The sequence below is a fragment of the Talaromyces stipitatus genome, genomic scaffold, assembly GCF_000003125.1.
Source record: "Talaromyces stipitatus ATCC 10500 scf_1105507295517 genomic scaffold, whole genome shotgun sequence".
In the NCBI taxonomy this organism is placed as follows: domain Eukaryota; kingdom Fungi; phylum Ascomycota; class Eurotiomycetes; order Eurotiales; family Trichocomaceae; genus Talaromyces; species Talaromyces stipitatus.
In genome coordinates this window covers 299,608-316,213 of record NW_002990121.1, presented here as the reverse complement: position 1 = coordinate 316,213, position 16,606 = coordinate 299,608, and the positions used below count along the sequence as shown (strand labels likewise).

General features: G+C 44.6%; 7 protein-coding genes across 8 annotated transcripts, besides 8 other annotated features; 3 read left to right on the top strand and 4 right to left on the bottom strand.

Moving 5' to 3' along the window:
* Positions 1-392: part of a mobile genetic element that runs on past the window's edge.
* A 974-nt stretch (positions 393-1,366) lies between these two features.
* Positions 1,367-1,757, bottom strand: TSTA_001270 (uncharacterized protein; the record flags this gene model as incomplete). The annotated part of the gene is made up of 2 exons (XM_002487665.1): positions 1,367-1,555; positions 1,617-1,757. The coding sequence occupies 2 exons, from the start codon at positions 1,755-1,757 to the stop codon at positions 1,367-1,369; spliced, it is 330 nt and encodes a 109-aa protein (XP_002487710.1).
* A 742-nt stretch (positions 1,758-2,499) lies between these two features.
* TSTA_001260 (uncharacterized protein) lies at positions 2,500-3,313 on the bottom strand (the record flags this gene model as incomplete). Its single annotated transcript, XM_002487664.1, has 2 exons — positions 2,500-2,667; positions 3,050-3,313. 2 exons carry the CDS (start codon positions 3,311-3,313, stop codon positions 2,500-2,502), a joined length of 432 nt encoding a protein of 143 aa, XP_002487709.1.
* Positions 3,314-4,288: 975 nt separating this feature from the next.
* On the bottom strand, positions 4,289-6,281 carry TSTA_001250 (zeaxanthin epoxidase, putative). Of its 2 annotated transcripts, XM_002487662.1 has the most exons (9): positions 6,083-6,281; positions 5,909-6,030; positions 5,771-5,845; positions 5,513-5,710; positions 5,208-5,454; positions 4,953-5,147; positions 4,697-4,897; positions 4,444-4,628; positions 4,335-4,352 (listed from the first exon to the last, which is right to left on the bottom strand). In XM_002487662.1, the coding sequence occupies exons 3-8, from the start codon at positions 5,843-5,845 to the stop codon at positions 4,525-4,527; spliced, it is 1,020 nt and encodes a 339-aa protein (XP_002487707.1). In that variant the 5' UTR covers positions 5,909-6,030; positions 6,083-6,281; the 3' UTR covers positions 4,335-4,352; positions 4,444-4,524. The 2 variants fall into 2 exon arrangements, with proteins under 2 accessions (XP_002487708.1, XP_002487707.1); XM_002487663.1 differs by having other exon boundaries at positions 4,289-4,628.
* Positions 4,332-4,351: a microsatellite.
* A 1,651-nt stretch (positions 6,282-7,932) lies between the features above and the next one.
* TSTA_001240 (transposable element tc1 transposase, putative) lies at positions 7,933-9,027 on the top strand (the record flags this gene model as incomplete). Its single annotated transcript, XM_002487661.1, has 2 exons — positions 7,933-8,239; positions 8,267-9,027. The coding sequence occupies 2 exons, from the start codon at positions 7,933-7,935 to the stop codon at positions 9,025-9,027; spliced, it is 1,068 nt and encodes a 355-aa protein (XP_002487706.1).
* Positions 8,017-9,024: a mobile genetic element.
* Positions 8,032-8,892: a mobile genetic element.
* Positions 9,028-9,698: 671 nt separating the features above from the next.
* Positions 9,699-11,409, bottom strand: TSTA_001230 (uncharacterized protein; the record flags this gene model as incomplete). The annotated part of the gene is made up of 2 exons (XM_002487660.1): positions 10,724-11,409; positions 9,699-10,658 (listed from the first exon to the last, which is right to left on the bottom strand). The coding sequence occupies exons 1-2, from the start codon at positions 11,372-11,374 to the stop codon at positions 9,699-9,701; spliced, it is 1,611 nt and encodes a 536-aa protein (XP_002487705.1). The 5' UTR covers positions 11,375-11,409.
* Positions 9,813-10,697: a mobile genetic element.
* Positions 10,685-11,347: a mobile genetic element.
* Positions 11,410-11,520: 111 nt separating the features above from the next.
* Positions 11,521-11,551: a microsatellite.
* Positions 11,552-12,202: 651 nt separating this feature from the next.
* On the top strand, positions 12,203-12,964 carry TSTA_001220 (uncharacterized protein; the record flags this gene model as incomplete). Its single annotated transcript, XM_002487659.1, has 2 exons — positions 12,203-12,598; positions 12,638-12,964. 2 exons carry the CDS (start codon positions 12,203-12,205, stop codon positions 12,962-12,964), a joined length of 723 nt encoding a protein of 240 aa, XP_002487704.1.
* Positions 12,965-14,158: 1,194 nt separating this feature from the next.
* TSTA_001210 (uncharacterized protein) lies at positions 14,159-14,493 on the top strand (the record flags this gene model as incomplete). The annotated part of the gene is made up of 2 exons (XM_002487658.1): positions 14,159-14,335; positions 14,407-14,493. 2 exons carry the CDS (start codon positions 14,159-14,161, stop codon positions 14,491-14,493), a joined length of 264 nt encoding a protein of 87 aa, XP_002487703.1.
* A 1,165-nt stretch (positions 14,494-15,658) lies between these two features.
* Positions 15,659-15,686: a sequence feature (AT_rich).
* Between the last annotated feature and the right edge of the window lie 920 nt (positions 15,687-16,606).

Genomic DNA, 16,606 nt, shown 5'->3' with positions numbered 1-16,606 from the left:
ATATGTTTGAGTACAAATTGACCTTCCCTCTCTTTTATATATATAAGTACTTGATTTTTCTCGTTCCGAAGGCAGTCGAAGCCTCTTCTGGTGTCCCACCAGATTCCATGCTTTCTTAGTTATTGGAAAGACACCAGGTTTACCACAAAGTCCTTGCAGTATGCCACGTTATAAAGGCGCAGAATTTAAAGTCTTCCACCAAGGCTGTAGATTTCGATATCCACTTCTCCATATCCTAAGATAGGTACTTGGTGGGTGCCTACCCATAGGAAGTCTCCTGCTGTCGCTTTCTGGAAGTTCACAAACCTTTCTATCTCATTGAAAATGTGAATTGATGACCCTAAATCCAATAAAGCTGAATGTTTTAAAGGATATTCATTAATTGACAGTGCAGCCAAATCCTTTTCCATGCGAATGTAGTAGGTCGATTTGCAGCTGCCTACTGCCATCTTAAAGAGTCAATTCGAACTTGCTGTTTCTCCTTGGAAAGTCACCTCATTCTGAGTATTTTGAGTTATAGGTTCTCGTCACTCTTGAGATTGACTTCTAGAGCGAGATTGTTCTTTCCTTTGAGAAGGAGCTTGTCCCTGTTCTTTGGTTAGTATATGTCTTACCTCTTTTGCTAATGATGCATTGCTGTTAAGCCATCTATCGGCTCTTTGTTGAAGCCAAAGTCTTAGCTGAAACTCTTGAGGAGCCTTATAACCAAAAATATAGAAGTAGAAGTCAATAAAGTGTATGCCTCCACATGCAGGGTAGGTTAATTTAGGTTCACCTCTTTTATCTGGAGCAAATCTGCTGCGCTGTCCTTCTTCAAATGATTGTGATCGTAAATGTTGTCAACCACGCTCCACAGCTCTCTCTCGCTACAAGCTTTCTTCATTTTCTTCTTCGCTGTTGTTGCTCTTACTTAGATGAGTGGCAAAAGAGCCTTTTATTATATGGGATTATTATTTTGTACGGAGTCGTGGGATGAGTCTCCGGAAGCCATTTAATAGATCCTTATAAGTAAGAGATTTATCATCAATCTTTGGATTGATTGAGTGCTTAAAAGATGTTACCCACGCCTCATCTAGTGGTCGAATAGCTTCGAGAAACCTAGATGCCCAGTCCTCCGTATCTTGGGCAAAGGACATGGATTTCTTCTTTCCTTGAAGTATGATTTCTTCCCACTTGATTAACTAAGCCTCTAGATCTTACGGAGTGCCTCTGAAAGGTTTCATGTGCTGGTTATAGTTATCTTGTATTTATTGCTGGATTTCTCGCGATCCTTGGCCAACTTGCGTCTTTAAGTTATTGTATGCTTCCTTTTAACTGTATATCATGTGCACACAGGTCTTAAGATAGCTATGACACACTGTCCGCTTCATCCATTTAAAGATTTTGTTGATGTCTCTACGCTGAACCTCCCACTCACTGAACTCCATTTTGTAGTTATTGAGATGTAGATTGAAGTCATTTCTTGCCCTTTATTTAGTGCGATCATCAGTTGTATCTTCAGTCGCGGTGGTTTGGGTTGATTGAGTAGAGTTCTGACGCGTTCCTTGAGCTGCATCTACACGGTTTTGTGTAGTGTTCTAGGATTCAGATAGATAGTCCTGTATCTTTGGTCGAACAGGTTTCTTGATTGGTCTCTTAGTTCCCTGGAGAATGGGAAGAAGATCATTGGCTCTGGCCCGATTGAGAAGTTCGTTTTGCCAATCGTCCCAATCCTCTGGGGAATTGAGCTTATACTCGGTGGCAATGTTGGACAACATGTTGATATAGAGCCGGTAGGGGTAGTCAGACTCTTAATTGTCGGATTGGTCGGTTTATCAGGAGGGGTAAATATTGGGCTGAAATCTAGGTGCCCAGATATATGCCTAAAGGTGCCTTTTAGACCTGTAAGATTGAACAGTCGATCTTTCTGCCTCGTTTGAAAGCCGGATTATCTGACAACCCCTTTACGGAGGTCACATGACTCTCGGAGCATAGTTGATCCGCGCCGGAGGGAGATCCACGGGTGTAGCACGCTGACAAAATTGTCCAATCCGTATAACTGAGTCACGTGGGGGTGTCGCTAGAACGACACCCTGGTGTCGCTGGAACTAGGGGGGTGTCGCTAGATCACCACCCTAAACTATATCCCATTCCCGCGCCGAGATAGGCAAGATTGCTATACCGACACAGTGTGTGTGTGTATGCCATTGTTTAACGGCCGTAGGTGATGATTAATCACTGCCTACCCATTCCCTAGTGGGACAAAGGCCGCCAGGGGGTAAGCCCTGGGTGTCAAAAACTAGTTACAAGAAGTGAATCTTTGGCGTTTTTACATAACTGCGGTGGTCAGATGGTTGGCCTCTATATATAAAGGCTGGATGTTGCTGCCAGCTGCAGTGGTCCGCCTACTCCCCATGATCAAATCTGGCCTGTTCAACTCTGATAGAACTTAAGATGAAAGAAAAGAAAAATAAAGAAAAGACAAAAGGGACATAATAAAGTTAGTGGTGATTTCTTAGCTTAGGTGCTAAGGAGAGGGCGTCGAGGACAGGTATCCTCGAAGAATCGGGACTCTGAGAGCCAGGTTGCTAGTTTCATGGCGCCTTTTGGAGTGCCTAGAAGGAGGGGGATGATTTTAGATGGGGATCCAAGGGGTCTAGGAGGCCGGGCAACCTTTCTCTTTGCAATCTGGCAGAAAAAGAAGTGTATTGGTGACTTCCTCATGCTATATCAACAAAAGAGGTGTACATCCATTAAGTGCAGAGACTATGAGAAAGCTGATGCTATTGAGAGATATATATACTAGTTAGAAGACTTCTTGAAGGCTTATTATTTTACGAATAATGCTTTTTGATTCGTATTCGCATTCGTGGCACAAATTGTTTACGAATATTCGCATTCGCGGCGAATACGAATATATTGGATATTCGTGTCCAGCCCTAGAATAAGACATTATCAAGATATTTTCGAATACGAATGAGGCAAATCCTTATTCGATTCCACCCCTATGCCCAACCAATGACCCGGCTGAGCAAATCGTTAGGGCGAGGGCGACTGTTAGCACCTATACCTGTATAGCTACCGAGGAGGAGGGGAGAAGAAGGGGGGGGGGTGTGGGAAATATCGTACTCAGGAAGCCGAGGACGAAGACGAGGCACCACCAGTTCCTCTTCCATGCCATCTGGGTGGTGTGCAAACACATGGACAAACCGAAAGGAGTGACAAAGACGATACCGGCAGCCTGGGAAGGTGTATAGCCATAGGTGGTCTTCAGCCCCGGTATCAGGGCATGGCAGCTCTGCTGGATGACTTGCAGTTCAACTTGAGCGCACATGTTGGACAAAAAATGGAGAAAAACTTTGTACACAGGAACAATGTGCTCCGACGCAATGAAGAGAAGGGCAGGGAAAGAAATGGACCCAATCAAGCAGGACAAGATGCTTGGATATAAAGCCTTGCCAAGATCGGGGCTCTAACCTCCCACAACACATAGGGCGGCATTATTCCCAGGCAACCCTGATTCTTGAGTGGCGCTAGTACTGACCTACTATCATCCATTGATTTCTGTCAGCCATGAAAGCGACACCAGCCTGCAGCGTTCGGATCACTACCCACTCTCGACAAGAACGTTCCAGCTATCGGAGCGGTGAGAGAGTGGAATTGGGAACGGAATGCGCTCATTGAGTGGTAGAGGGAAGATCTCGGATGCCTCAGCAGACGCAGCTGTTGGATTGGCAGTTATGGCAATCTGCCCGGATCTTCTAATTACCCATACAAATTGTATGATAAAATTGAATTGGATAAGTTGCTTAATTTTTTTAAGAGTGTATAGGATTCGAATGGAAGCCTAGAATAGTTTGAAATAGCAATCTATGGTTGTCATCCAGAAGATCTCGCTTTACCCCTCCCATCAGGTTCAGGCCGGGTGGTCAAGCTGTAAAGAAATCAGAGAATGGATTGTATAGGCTCAGAGGATTGATATCGTCCAGTAATAATGATCAATGATCAACTTTGCACCGCCTGGTCAATCCACAGGGCCTCTTATGTCGACGCCTCCAGGGTATAAAGGCATGAACCCTCTTCCTCCTCCTAGATAGCCTTCAAAGCGCATATTCTGAACATCTTCGTTGAACTCGATCTCATTCTAAATCTCAAAATTACCAGCCCCCAGGAGCTCCCCAAAACGTCCTGCGCATATAAGTGGTCTGGGGCGAGGAAAGCGTTCTGGTTAGCAAATGTATGGACCCAATTAGGGGTTATTATTAGAGGCTCTAGGTGGAGGCCCCTATAAGACCCGTCTAACTCGTGTCTGTCATAGCCCTCCGGGCTGGATATGGACGTTAAACTTGATTTAATAATAATAATAATAATATCTAAAGTTTAACACAGTCCTTGGATGTCAGAGATGGCGATATATACAACGCAGAGCATCAAGGAACAGAAAATTGCAGAAATTTACTTTACCGTGTGGTTGTGTAATGCTATGTATCTCTGAATTGTTGTAAAATTGAAACAGGTAAACCGATGAGCTTATGCTGTCTCACGTCAAGTACCATGAGTTGCCGCTAGATGCTGGCGAAGGATGCTCGACGAATGTTCCCATTCATCGTGATGGACGCAAAATGTCATCAAATCAATTGACTCCTGGGCTAGAGAAGAGTGTCTATTAGTAAAACTTCGAGGAAAGGCATGGTATTTGAGAGTTGGAGAGATTTACGCGACGGGCGTGACCCTCTACTACTGCCAGGGTCCCTCCCGTTTTTCCTGGTGAACTCCTGAATACGTTCAACGCGATCTTTACGACATTGCTCGTATAATCTCAATCTATCGAACACGTCTGACTTGGCAGTTCCAAGAGGAAAAAGTGCGGCAAGAGATGCACCGTCCTCAATGGCCATTGCACCCCCTTGAGCCATAACTGTGCGGAGAACATAAGCACCTGGAAGTTATCCTGCAGTTTTTAGAATACTCACAAGGCAAGAAAGGATGTGCAGCATCACCAATCAGTGTAACAAAGCCCCGGGTCCAGGTTGGGAGGGAGTCCATGTCCATGAGGGTCCAGATCTGGAGATTATCTTCTGACGCCTTGCTCAGGACGCGGCAGACTGAGGACCCGAAGCTTTCAAAACATTTCAGCAAAAGATCCTTACTGGCAGCGTTATCCCATGCTATCATATGGCACAGTTAGATTTGAAGGGGGGTTCTAATAATCGTTGCCTTTCACTTACTTTGTTCCGTTGTACCAACTTCATCAGCTGGAACAAAACCAGCATAATTTGCAATCGTGTGGTTGGAGCATGGATAGTAAATAACCCGGCGATCTGATCCTGTCCATTCACTCAGAAAGCCAGGTCTAGCATATCTTTTTGTCTCCGGGTCACTAGCAAGTTCCTCATATTGGCCCAACCAACGGAAACAAGCCTTCCCGTAGGGAAATGGTGCATAACCAGGCGCGATAAATGATCTTGACCATGACTTTATGAAGGTAGATGTACGTTAATATATGAACTGTAGGATTACTCAATCGACTTACATGGACCCCGTCAGCCCCGATTATCATATCTCCGCGGATAGTCTCTCCCGTGGCTAACTTCAGAGACGGTTCATTGACGTCGAGGTCGACCAGTTTACAATCCAGGAACAGCTTGGCCGGACTTCCTAGCCCCTCAGCGGAAGTAGCTAGACGTTTCAATTCCGAGTGAAGTTTCGCACGGTGGACAAGGTTCCATTCCTGTCACCATTTCCCTGTCAGCTCTACCTGATCAGATGACCCCAAAGAGCTCTCACGCACAGTTCCTGAAGTCTTGATGACTTCTGTCAAATCTCTCGTATAGGCAAGGTCTCCGGCCGACGTATACACGTTCATCTTTCGACGGAGTCAGGAAGTTAGTACATTTGATAGTAGAGTCCTGTGCAGAGATGTACTCACCCCTTGTAGTGGGGTTCCACCACATCGGCGATTGACAATCCCAACCGGGTCAACAGCCGGTTACAATTGGGAGCAATATGATTGCAGCTCCATCTCCGAGGAGATTTAGAGCGCTCAAACAACTAGAGAACTTCAGTCTAAGAGCTAGTTCAGAAATCAACGCTACATAGCTACCATTGTTTGGTGCCCTTGTCGCCGTAGTGCGAGTGCCACAGAAAGGCCACCTATTCCTGCCCCTACTATCAATATTTTCAACGGGCGGTCTTCACGAGATTTTAATACTCCCATTGCCATGGTTGGACCGGAACCGTAAGTAACGGCGTGTAATTGAGTGAAGACGATATAGCTGCTTTCAATTGACCGTCAACAGCCTGGACTAGGAGGCAAATAAAAATAGCTGAGACGATATTCTGACATGGGAAATGTGGCTTGTTTATAGGGACTACTTAGACAAAAACAACTAAGACTTTTGATCTGCTAAACATGGTCTCACCAATTAACTAATGTGATCCACCTAGGGAAAATACACCGCCATTGAACTAGCATACTCCTCATTTTCTAGTCTCTGCGGGCTTCACGTTACGACGGCTGGCATCAGAAGTGTAGTGTGGTGTGTATTGGCATGCATCACCCCAAATGGGTAAAGGCGAGGGAATCTTCGAATCAGAAGAAGCATCGTTAACGACGATCTCCGCTGTTCAATTCCGTATTCCCAAATCGGTGGTGCCCCCCCCTGACAAGTGCATAGTCCACGAAGTACTCCGTATACCAGATATAACTCGAGATAAGTTATTTTCACCGAGGCAGTATTTGGCTCCATGCGCCGACCTCTGAAGCCAACATTGCAGATATCCAAGACGATGTAGAACTATATGCCCTGTAGGCCATTCGGGAACGAATGATGAACAATCCTTACCAATTATTGTTGACAGGCCGAACTATTCCTCCTGTGGCTGCATTGGAACCCGTGTTGTCGTACTCCGTACTCCGTACAGAGTAGTGCCAGAGTCCACTTGACTGCCGTGAAAGGATAGTGATGATAGCGGCGGAGTCATTTCATTGGCAATGGTCATCTATCAGAGTGGGCCGCCGTGCTCTTGTGACCACCGAATTCGGTAACGGAATTAACTATCCGAGCCGAGTCGATAACGGAATCGACTATCCGAGCCGTTTAGGCAGCACATCACTGAAAGTTGATATAGTATTACATGATATACTGTCGCTCTATTCGGGTAGACACTTACTGGCTTGAAGGAACCAGGAACTCTGCTCAATCAAAGTAGATACCAGCTTTGATCAGACCTGAACCCACAAAATCAAAGACAACCAGCATCCGACACATGATCATCACTTACTAAAATAGGGTAGTCAGTCAATTAGTGCAAGGCGATGGAGGAAGACAGAAAAGGCGGTAGAAGCATCATTGCACGTACTAGAGAGTTCTTCCGCTTTCACCCCTTTTCTCCCGGTTCAGGATTCATTAATGGGAGCTACAGTATTCGAAATTGTGTCTTCCTCCAGGCTCATATATAACTACTTCAAGCATATCACTACCAGGTCAGGCGACCACCAAGTCTTGATATCCTTTTATCACTTCGCAGAAATAATCCGAGTGTCAAGATGGGCACTCTTACCACAGAAAGTCTTACACCAGCCGATACAATATGGCCACAAATCAGAAAACCTTTCTTGACGGCGGTTATGATAAATTTCATACTTTTGCAGTGTGATGGCCGCGATCTTGTTGGAACTCAGGATGAGCTAAGCCAGTTTGGGATAGGAATTGGGAATAGGACAAGATTTGCGTATCAAGAAATTTCGAGAATTGGCATCACATACCGACACGATATTGAGCATTACAAATCAACTTTACAGCCCATCTCTACTACGGTTGGGGCCGGTAATTTTGTTAGTACGATTTTTAGGCGGTCAGGCTCCGGGGCTCACCGCCTTTTAAATAGAATATTGACCATCCGTCTGCTTTCAGCCTTTCAAGCCTAGATATATGACATTTGACGATCAATATGGCCACCCCCGAGCCTACCAGCCCCCCTAGGGCAACAAGCGCAGCAGCTCTCGAGCCATCTGATTCCAGGCAGAATTCAGCACGGCTGAATAGGGATGAACGGATCCGAGTATTAACCCTTCGAGATGCTGGATTTACATATCTTCAAATCTCTCAGCAACTTCAAATTAGCTATCGCCAAGTCCAATATACGTGCCAAAGCCAGCAAGCAACCCCTAAAAAGGCCCGTGGCAACCCTCCGAAGCTCTCCGAGGCTGAAGTTGATCATATTATCGAATGGATTACTTCTTCGAAGCGTACGCGACGTATGCCTTATTATAAGGTTATACAAGAGCTTAACCTATCTATTGGAAAGCACGCCCTGGCTCGAGCCCTTAAAAAACGAGGTTATATACGATGCAAGGCTCTTAATAAACCTCCTCTATCAGATAAACATAAACAAGTACGTCTTGCCTGGGCCCTAGAGCATTTGAATTGGACGACTGAACAATGGAATCGTATCCTTTGGTCTGATGAAACATGGGTTACTTTAGGATTTCATACGAGAATCTGGGTAACTAGAAAGGCTGGTGAAGAGTTAGAAGAGACTTGCATACGATCCTCTCCTGCACGGAAACGTGGATGGATGTTCTGGGCTACTTTTCATGGGAATAACAAGGGTCCGTGTTTATTCTGGGAGAAGGAATGGGGAACTATTAACTCAGAGAGATATTGTCAACGGGTTATACCAATTATTGATGGCTATATTCGCTTATTACGAGACGATATCTGGCTTCAATTTATGCAGGATGGGCCACCTGGCCATGCGAGTAAGGAGACTCTCGAAGAGCTTCATTCTCGTGGGATATATCCAATTTATTGGCCAGCATTCTCACCTGATCTCAATCCAATTGAAGCAGTATGGAATTGGATGAAGGATTGGATTCAAGAACAATATCCAGATGATGAGCAACTTTCTTATGATCGACTCCGTGAGATTGTACGAGCTGCTTGGGATGCACTGCCTGAGCAGTTTTTGAAGGAGCTCATTGACTCTATGCACGCTAGATGCCAAGCTGTAATAGATGCTCGAGGTGGTCATACAAAATATTAGATTAGTAATCAGATATGACTGGCAGAATTCATTGGATTTCAACCCCTGTAAAAAAGTCGTGCTAACAAAATTACCGGCCCCAACCATAGTAGAAAGTTCGATTTGTCGACTTTTGGTGATATCACTTCTTTGGAATCTTGTATATAAAAACAGGTCAAGACTCCTAGATAGCTACTGAGAGAGGAGTGCCGGAGAATAGACCTAGTTCCTTATACGTATATATATTGTCTAAAGGTGCTCGCCTTCGCTTAGTCATTGCTCTAGTAAACCAACGTTCCAACAGTTATGAGCCCGGGATCCCTGTGAACATAAGCACAAGAATCGTCTTGGAGTATTGAACCGAGAGACTTGAGGCTATTTGCAGAATTGAACCCTAATTTATCGACAACTGTTGATTTTTGTATATATTTGACAAACGACTGCGTTTGAACCCTTGAAGCTATCCGTGCTTAGGAGGAACAAGTGAACTCATTAGCAATAGATAAGAATAAGGGAACTACCCGTCGCTTCACCTCCCCCCACCCTATTCGGACTGGGGGTCGGCCCGGGCTCAACGCGCACATGGGCTCAACGCTCAAAATATTCAAATTCTTCAAATTAATGCTTATAAGTCCACCAACGCCATGTAAATTATATAAAAAATCTAGACACATGAGAAATACATATATGATTTACCGATTACCCGTAGAATCAATGAAAAAACCCAAGTTTTGAGGCTCTCTTGGAGCCTCAGCATCCTCCGCCTCCGGCACCCCAAGTACGTGCTGTTTATGAATCCTCAATAAATCCCCGTCATGGCGGCGTTTTATGAGGCGATTCGCATCTTTTACATAGAGCGCGCCTGAGGCTTTTACCTGGCGCTTGGTTTTTTTGTTATTTTTGCGTTTTGCTGTGTCGCGCAGCCTTGCAAAATCCTCACGGTGAAGCTCACCTAATCCCGCCATGGCGAGGCTGCTTGAATTCACGACTTTTATACGCCGTACGAGGCCAGGTTTTGATTCCTCCAAAATATCCTTTATACCCTCAATTGATTTCTCTATCTTATTGATATATCGACGAAGCGCAGTGACCGTTGACGGCGGAGAAATTGATTTCGTTGTTGGTGAGCTGGGAATAGTGTCATCGACCTCGCCATAAATTTTTAATGTATTCCCATCATCAATAATTGCCTCATCAGGGTGAGGCAATTTGCTCAATACGATATCAGGATTATATGGCCAAATCCCTCGATCTTTCCAACCGTGGCGAATAATTCGCGGAGTAAAGGTTTGAATTCGAATATCCCGTAATTCCTCAAAAAAGTCATTTTTGTTGAAATCGAAGCCTCCGAGCCGAGCAACTTGATTTACCACTCTTCCATGAACGCGCTTATATTGCTGAAAAGGCACTCCATCGAGCGGTTGTAATAGATGCGTGGAATGCGGTGGAAATCTGAATAATCGAATGCGATTAATTTCACAGTATTGAACGAACTGTATAGTGAGATGGGTTGTATGGTTATCCATAATTAATAATCGCCATTCGAACGTATGTTCTGGCTTTGTATAGTGCTGAAAATGTTGAAGCCATTCAAATGCGATCTCATCCGTGATAAATCCATTTGAAGCAGGAGCAATAAGCCACTCCGGATCCTGTATATGTCGATACCATTCCTCCATATGTTTTCCCCTTTTGGGATAATTAACGGTGGAATGACTCTCCCTTCGGCATTTATACTCTCAACGACGGTAAGAGATTCTCGAGAAGACAAAGAGGAAACTCTTTTTGCTGTTTTTGGGTACTTTGTGACCACTGATTCGCTTTTTCCTTGTCCGACAATGAATCCGGTCTCGTCAAAGTTCCATAGATTTTTGGGTGTAATATGAAGCTTTTGCATCACGAGTTTTAAGTCGATAAACCAGCGCTCAATCTCGCCATAATGCTCGGCTCCTGTTCTATCAACTTCCTGCGGTTTTTGCTTGATTCTTTGATAACCCTCTGGCAAGCGAGTAAGGAATCGATCAACCCAGGTTTTACCAACGCCGCGAGGCTCTCCGGGACCGGTAAAATCTTCACGAAGCAAAAAATTGGCACTTTGCTCAATTTGTTGATTTGTTGGAGGTGCTCCTATGTTATCTAGATACTCAATCCATAGAAAAAGCGCTTTTTCTTGATCTAGCGATAATAGGCGGTTCGTAGGTGCCCTTTTGGAGCGAGAGGGTATCCCCTTGACGCGTCGGGACAGTCTATGGCGAGAGACCCCAAATTCACGCGCTAATCTCGAGATATTTTGATTTTGACCACTTTGATACGCGCTGACAGCCTTTGCAATTTGCTCTTCCTCTTTTTTGTATTCCTTAGGTGCCATTTTTGCGGTATTTTGGACGATTGTAAACGATGGCTTGAGAATTTGAATATTTTGAGCGTTGAGCCCATGTGCGCGTTGAGCCCGGGCCGACCCCCAGTCCGAATAGGGTGGGGGGAGGTGAAGCGACGGGTATTATCTTTGTTGGATGTGTGTGTGTGTGTGTGTGTGTGTGTGTGTCTATTTAATGGCCGTGGTTCGTGACTCGCACGCTTCCCACTAGGCCTCGGCATGACCCTCGGCATGACCCGCACTAGGTGAGGGCCCAAGGTGTGTTACCCTCACCCGACCCTCAACCCTCGTAGGGTCCTGTCAGATAATCCGGATTTCCAACGAGGTATAGAATCCAAGGCCATCCTCAAACATATAAAACTTCACCTGGTGCACCTGAAACTCGACTTGAGACGTCATGGCCGTATTCCTTGGAACAGTGAGAACCCCAAGTCTGTTAGTTGTTACACATCTTGGCAAAATATCTATATAAACCCGGCTTTGGAACCTGATGTACTCGGAGGAAAAGAGAACAGAAGATACACAATCTTGCTAGTCACTTCTTATTTTACCATCCTTGTAAACAATTTTTTCAGGATTGGACTGGAGTTGACCCATCAATCCGACAAGTCCGAGACATGACATGGCTCAACACGCTCTATATGGTAACACCAAGAAGCGTAGTGCATACTGCTCTCTCGAGAACATCTATCTTCGCGCAAATCAATTTTTTGAAATTACGCCACCAGGTCCGGCCGGAAACGGCTGTAACTCAAGCAGTTTATCGTCTGAGTCAAGAGCTATCAATCGAGCCTACTTTTACTAGGTAAGAGCGTAGTAATGGCTCAGGCGCGCATGTTGACACCCTCAACGGGTGAAAATCTGCATCCACAACGACGCGTCCTAATACGCGCCGGGGCTCAACAACCACCACCACCACCACCAATCACTAACCAACAACGACCAATCAAGACTTATACGAAAATGGAAGACCTTGCTAAGGCAGCGGAGCTGCTCGCTCAGTATATATACTTGAACCCTCGCGAAGGCCAGGATAATCCAATGATTAGAGGATTTATCAACGACGTACAAGACTTCACTACCGCTCACAAATCTGGTCCGGAAATCCTTACGGATCTCAAGCGGCTGCTTGTAGATGTCCAAAAGGACACCGCGGTGCTCCGGACACGATCCAATCAAGCATCTCAATCAAGCGCTACAACTGGATTGTTATCTGTATCTCTATGGAAAGCATGGAATACCCAGAATTGACAGGCCAGTCTTCGGAGCACAGCCGCACCCTCATCTCGAAGCGCCGGCTTCTCCACACCAGGTGTTAGCCATACAGAGCTAAGTATAGACTGTGAGATTGTCATTAAGATCCGCGATGAAGCTATCCATAAGGAGATACGTGAACTGCATCCTGTGGAGATCGTGAAGCGAGCTGAACGAGCCAGGGCCCACGCAGCGAAGGGCACTCCAAGCCTGCCTCTAGCCGGTCATGTATTCATTGCTGCTCGACCACTCCTATTGGGGGATGTTAGCCTACAGGCATTAAACGCAGCGGCAGCGGAGGTCCTCCGCAGGCATGCAAAGAATTAAGTTCATGAATTTAGGGAAACAGCGTACGTACGGGTACCCACATAGAGAATTGTAATTAATAGAATGCCTATCTAGAACATAGATCTAGGTGAGAAATTCAAATAGTGAATAGCTGCAGAAAATCACCATGCCTGGGGCTAGAATATAAAGATTGAGATTGCACACATTGACTAGCTTACCAATCCTAAAAGTAAGCATAAAGGATCTCTCATTGTTGAGTTTACAAATCTAATTATGACTAACAATGCAATCTCTATAGGGACAGTGTGGCAATCTTGGAGCCACACTAATAGGCCTTATTGTTGAGAAGGACAGTGTAAGATATGCAAGAAGTGCCAGAAATATAGGCACGTCCACGCGCAATGTCCAAATCTAAAATATATTTGTGGGATCTATGCAAAGGAGCATCCGACCTGGGAATGCCCTTCGCATTAGAGCCAGGGAATAGAATTCATACCAAAATGTGCCAATTGCAGTGGCTCACATAAGGCCATAAGTACCAAGTGTGGCTTACAACGTGAGGCCTTAGATAAGGCTAAGATTGCGCTAATCAATTGTGAACCATTTCATCAGGTGCCTCAGTACTTACAGCCCAAGCCGATGCAACAGAATACTACTGCAAATGAGGATCCTACTCCTTACGAAGCTGCGCAGATCCAAGCAACCACAAGGAAGCGCACCAATACGACTAAATCAATAACCACTAAAAGCATCTCAGGGGCGGTAAAGCGTACAAAGACATCAACTATAGCACCTATAATTCCTACTAAAATCAATAAGTCTATAGCATCAACAACACGCCCACAAACACCAGAGGCCCCTATAACCTCACGAATTATACCAATAGCTGAAAAAATTAAGGCAATCCCATTCACAGCTATTAAAAAACAGCCTCGCGATAGACCATCTAAATCTAAATCATCCAACAACAACGACGAGAACGAATCAGAGCCCACAGAACAGATCCAATTAGCTATAAATATCACTCAATTAAGCGCTCCTGTGGAGACTATTGACACAACACTACTCAGCAAGGATAATATGGCAAAATCAACAGCTCCAGTCACCAGATCAAGAGCCTACCTTGAACAGATACGCAGACAGCGTATCTAGGCCCACCGCCAAGTACGTACACGATCTCAAGATTCGGATGAGATACCACTACCCTGGATATCACAGCTTTCATAGATAAATATGACAATGGAAGACAACAACGTCATCCTAAGTAGCACAGCTAGCTATCATGAACTTAATGACAACACAACTATTGATTTAGAAGGCTATACAGAACTTTTGAATAGTTTCCATCCTAGTCAAGAACCACGCGCAGCCCCTATTGAGGAAGAAGAGGAGAAGGATAACCTACAAACTGTACAAGATATGAACACACGCTCGTCTCTAGATGTTCTCAACCAATGAGTGCAATATTTGAGATTATATAGTATAACATGCATAAATCCAAGGATGAGGTTATGGCTACATTCTTATGTAATCCCCAAGCTCTCCGCGCCTCTATGATTGCAATTTAAGAACCATAGAGAAACAAACTAAATAATATAACGCACCAGCCTGTGAGTCTTACACATTAACTCCTCTATCCCAAATCTAATGACAACAACAACAACACTAATAACAATAAGAGAGCCCATGTGGCCTTATTTATCAATAAAAGCATTGATCTAGCCAGCTGGTCTCACACTGTCATATCGCCTAACTATCAAATTCTATATATTTGCTATCAACGTTGCCTACATTTGAATTTAAATTCTGAACTGCATGATCTCTATATCCATAATATCTATAATAAACCACATTCGACAACCTTTACGCACATAGATTGAGAACTAACCCGACTAGGATGCTCACGAACCACAGCACATATAGTTCTTGGGGACATGAACGTCCACCATCCAGTCTGGAGTGGCCCTGGCACCAAAATCGACGAACAAGCCACAGAATTGCTTAAGATCATGGATCGCCATGGGATCAAGCTTGCTACTAAAGAAGGACTAGTCACCTAGGAACGTGGCCAATCACAATCCATAATCAATCTAACATTCTTATCTACAACCTTATTTCATCGTCTTGTATTACACGAGCGTGCAGATGAGATGTTGATATTTTCTTTGTATGCATCGGTGCCATATTGGGATACCGACTCCGTCATATGATTTTGTATGGAGACTTGTGTATACGTCATGTAGGGATATGGCTAGGTATAAATACAGCTCATATCCCCTGGCTAGATAGATTCCTCATGCTTAGTTTTCTTCGTCAACACCGCTACCCTCTCAATACAGATTGTTAGGCTTGAGCACTCGTTACAGTGTCTACAGGCTTAGGCACACACCTGGATAGCGGCTCTTTAGACCGTGGCTAGCTACAGCGGGTATATCAATTCCACTACTACTACTATATAGATGAGAGGTTCTTAGCTACTACTAGGGTTATTTTATTATTGTGTATTAAGGGAGTTCAGCTTCTACAACCATACTATTACAAGTTATCTATAACTAGGACTTTCTATTTATTCGGGCTGAAAACCTTCCGTGCCAGGTTTCACTGGAAATCATTCAAACACACTGCACCCGAATCTGACTATGTTCTATACACACAGCAGACTGTGGTTGAAACCCGCAATATTCGCAAGATACTCCTTCACGCGTATTTATACCGATTGACGGACGATGACGGAAAAATTTTATAGTATATTATTATATATCTCTCTTTTTTAAACCATGTTTTCTAAAAGAATTGTTGGTTTATGAGGCCTTGAAAAATGCTATTTTGCATGCGTATATGAATTGGCGGTTCGCTTACCGATTACGTTACATTGAACTCGAGTCCCAGAATGTATCCATGAACCAGAATCGGATTACAGTAAATGCGCTAGAGACCAACTGGAACATAGAGTATAGTGTACTGAACATGCGTACATGGTCCATTCTCAGTGTGGAACAGTTGCATCCGATCTAGCAAGTGCTAGTGCAGACCAAGCTAGTTTAATATCAGTCATGTATGTACAGGCCACTGCGAAACCTCTTTCTTCAGCCAGTTGAAACAGTCTCAGAATCCTTTGTCGATGCTGTATATCTTGTATTTCTAGGGATATACCCGAGAGTACTGGAAGATAGAACGCCGACTCAAGATGGACAATTTCAAATCGTCGCTCGATATGTGCTAGCGCAGCTAAACTGTGCGACTTGATCACATCCTCTGGAAATACAGGCAGGCTCTCACTGGCTAGGAGCCACAGAGGATCTATGAAGAGTCGGGAGACGCTTACAAGACCGCTGTAGTAGAAAGGCATGATCAGATCGACAGGCAAGTTGCATCTTAGATTACTGCTGGAGGATATAGCTGATATCAGGCCAAGAAACTCTGTACGAATAGCATATGCCTCCTCAACAATATGCGTTCCATCCAATAGATGCAGCGAGAAATCATTGCTGGTAGTGTGCTCTACAGATACCGCGTAGTGAGCTTGATAAGAATGGGAAACCATCATGTCACGGGTTTTAGTTAACCACCTCACACAACTAGAAGACATTTAGCGGCAGCCTCATGATAGGCAGGAAGTGAGCTCGTACCGGTTATTCAGTCTGCCTAAGAGAGCAATACAGCGGGAAAGATTCCACTCGG

What these genes read in the sequence shown, in the direction of transcription:
- TSTA_001250 (XM_002487663.1), bottom strand. Translation starts at nt 5,845, where the DNA reads ATGAACGTGTATACGTCGGCCGGAGACCTTGCCTATACGAGAGATTTG. An exon ending in AGTTGGTACAACGGAACAAA is followed by an intron (nt 5,148 to 5,207) that starts GTAAGTGAAAGG and finishes GCCATATGATAG; the next exon opens with CATGGGATAACGCTGCCAGT. An exon ending in TGCACATCCTTTCTTGCCTT is followed by an intron (nt 4,898 to 4,952) that starts GTGAGTATTCTA and finishes TTCTCCGCACAG; the next exon opens with TTATGGCTCAAGGGGGTGCA.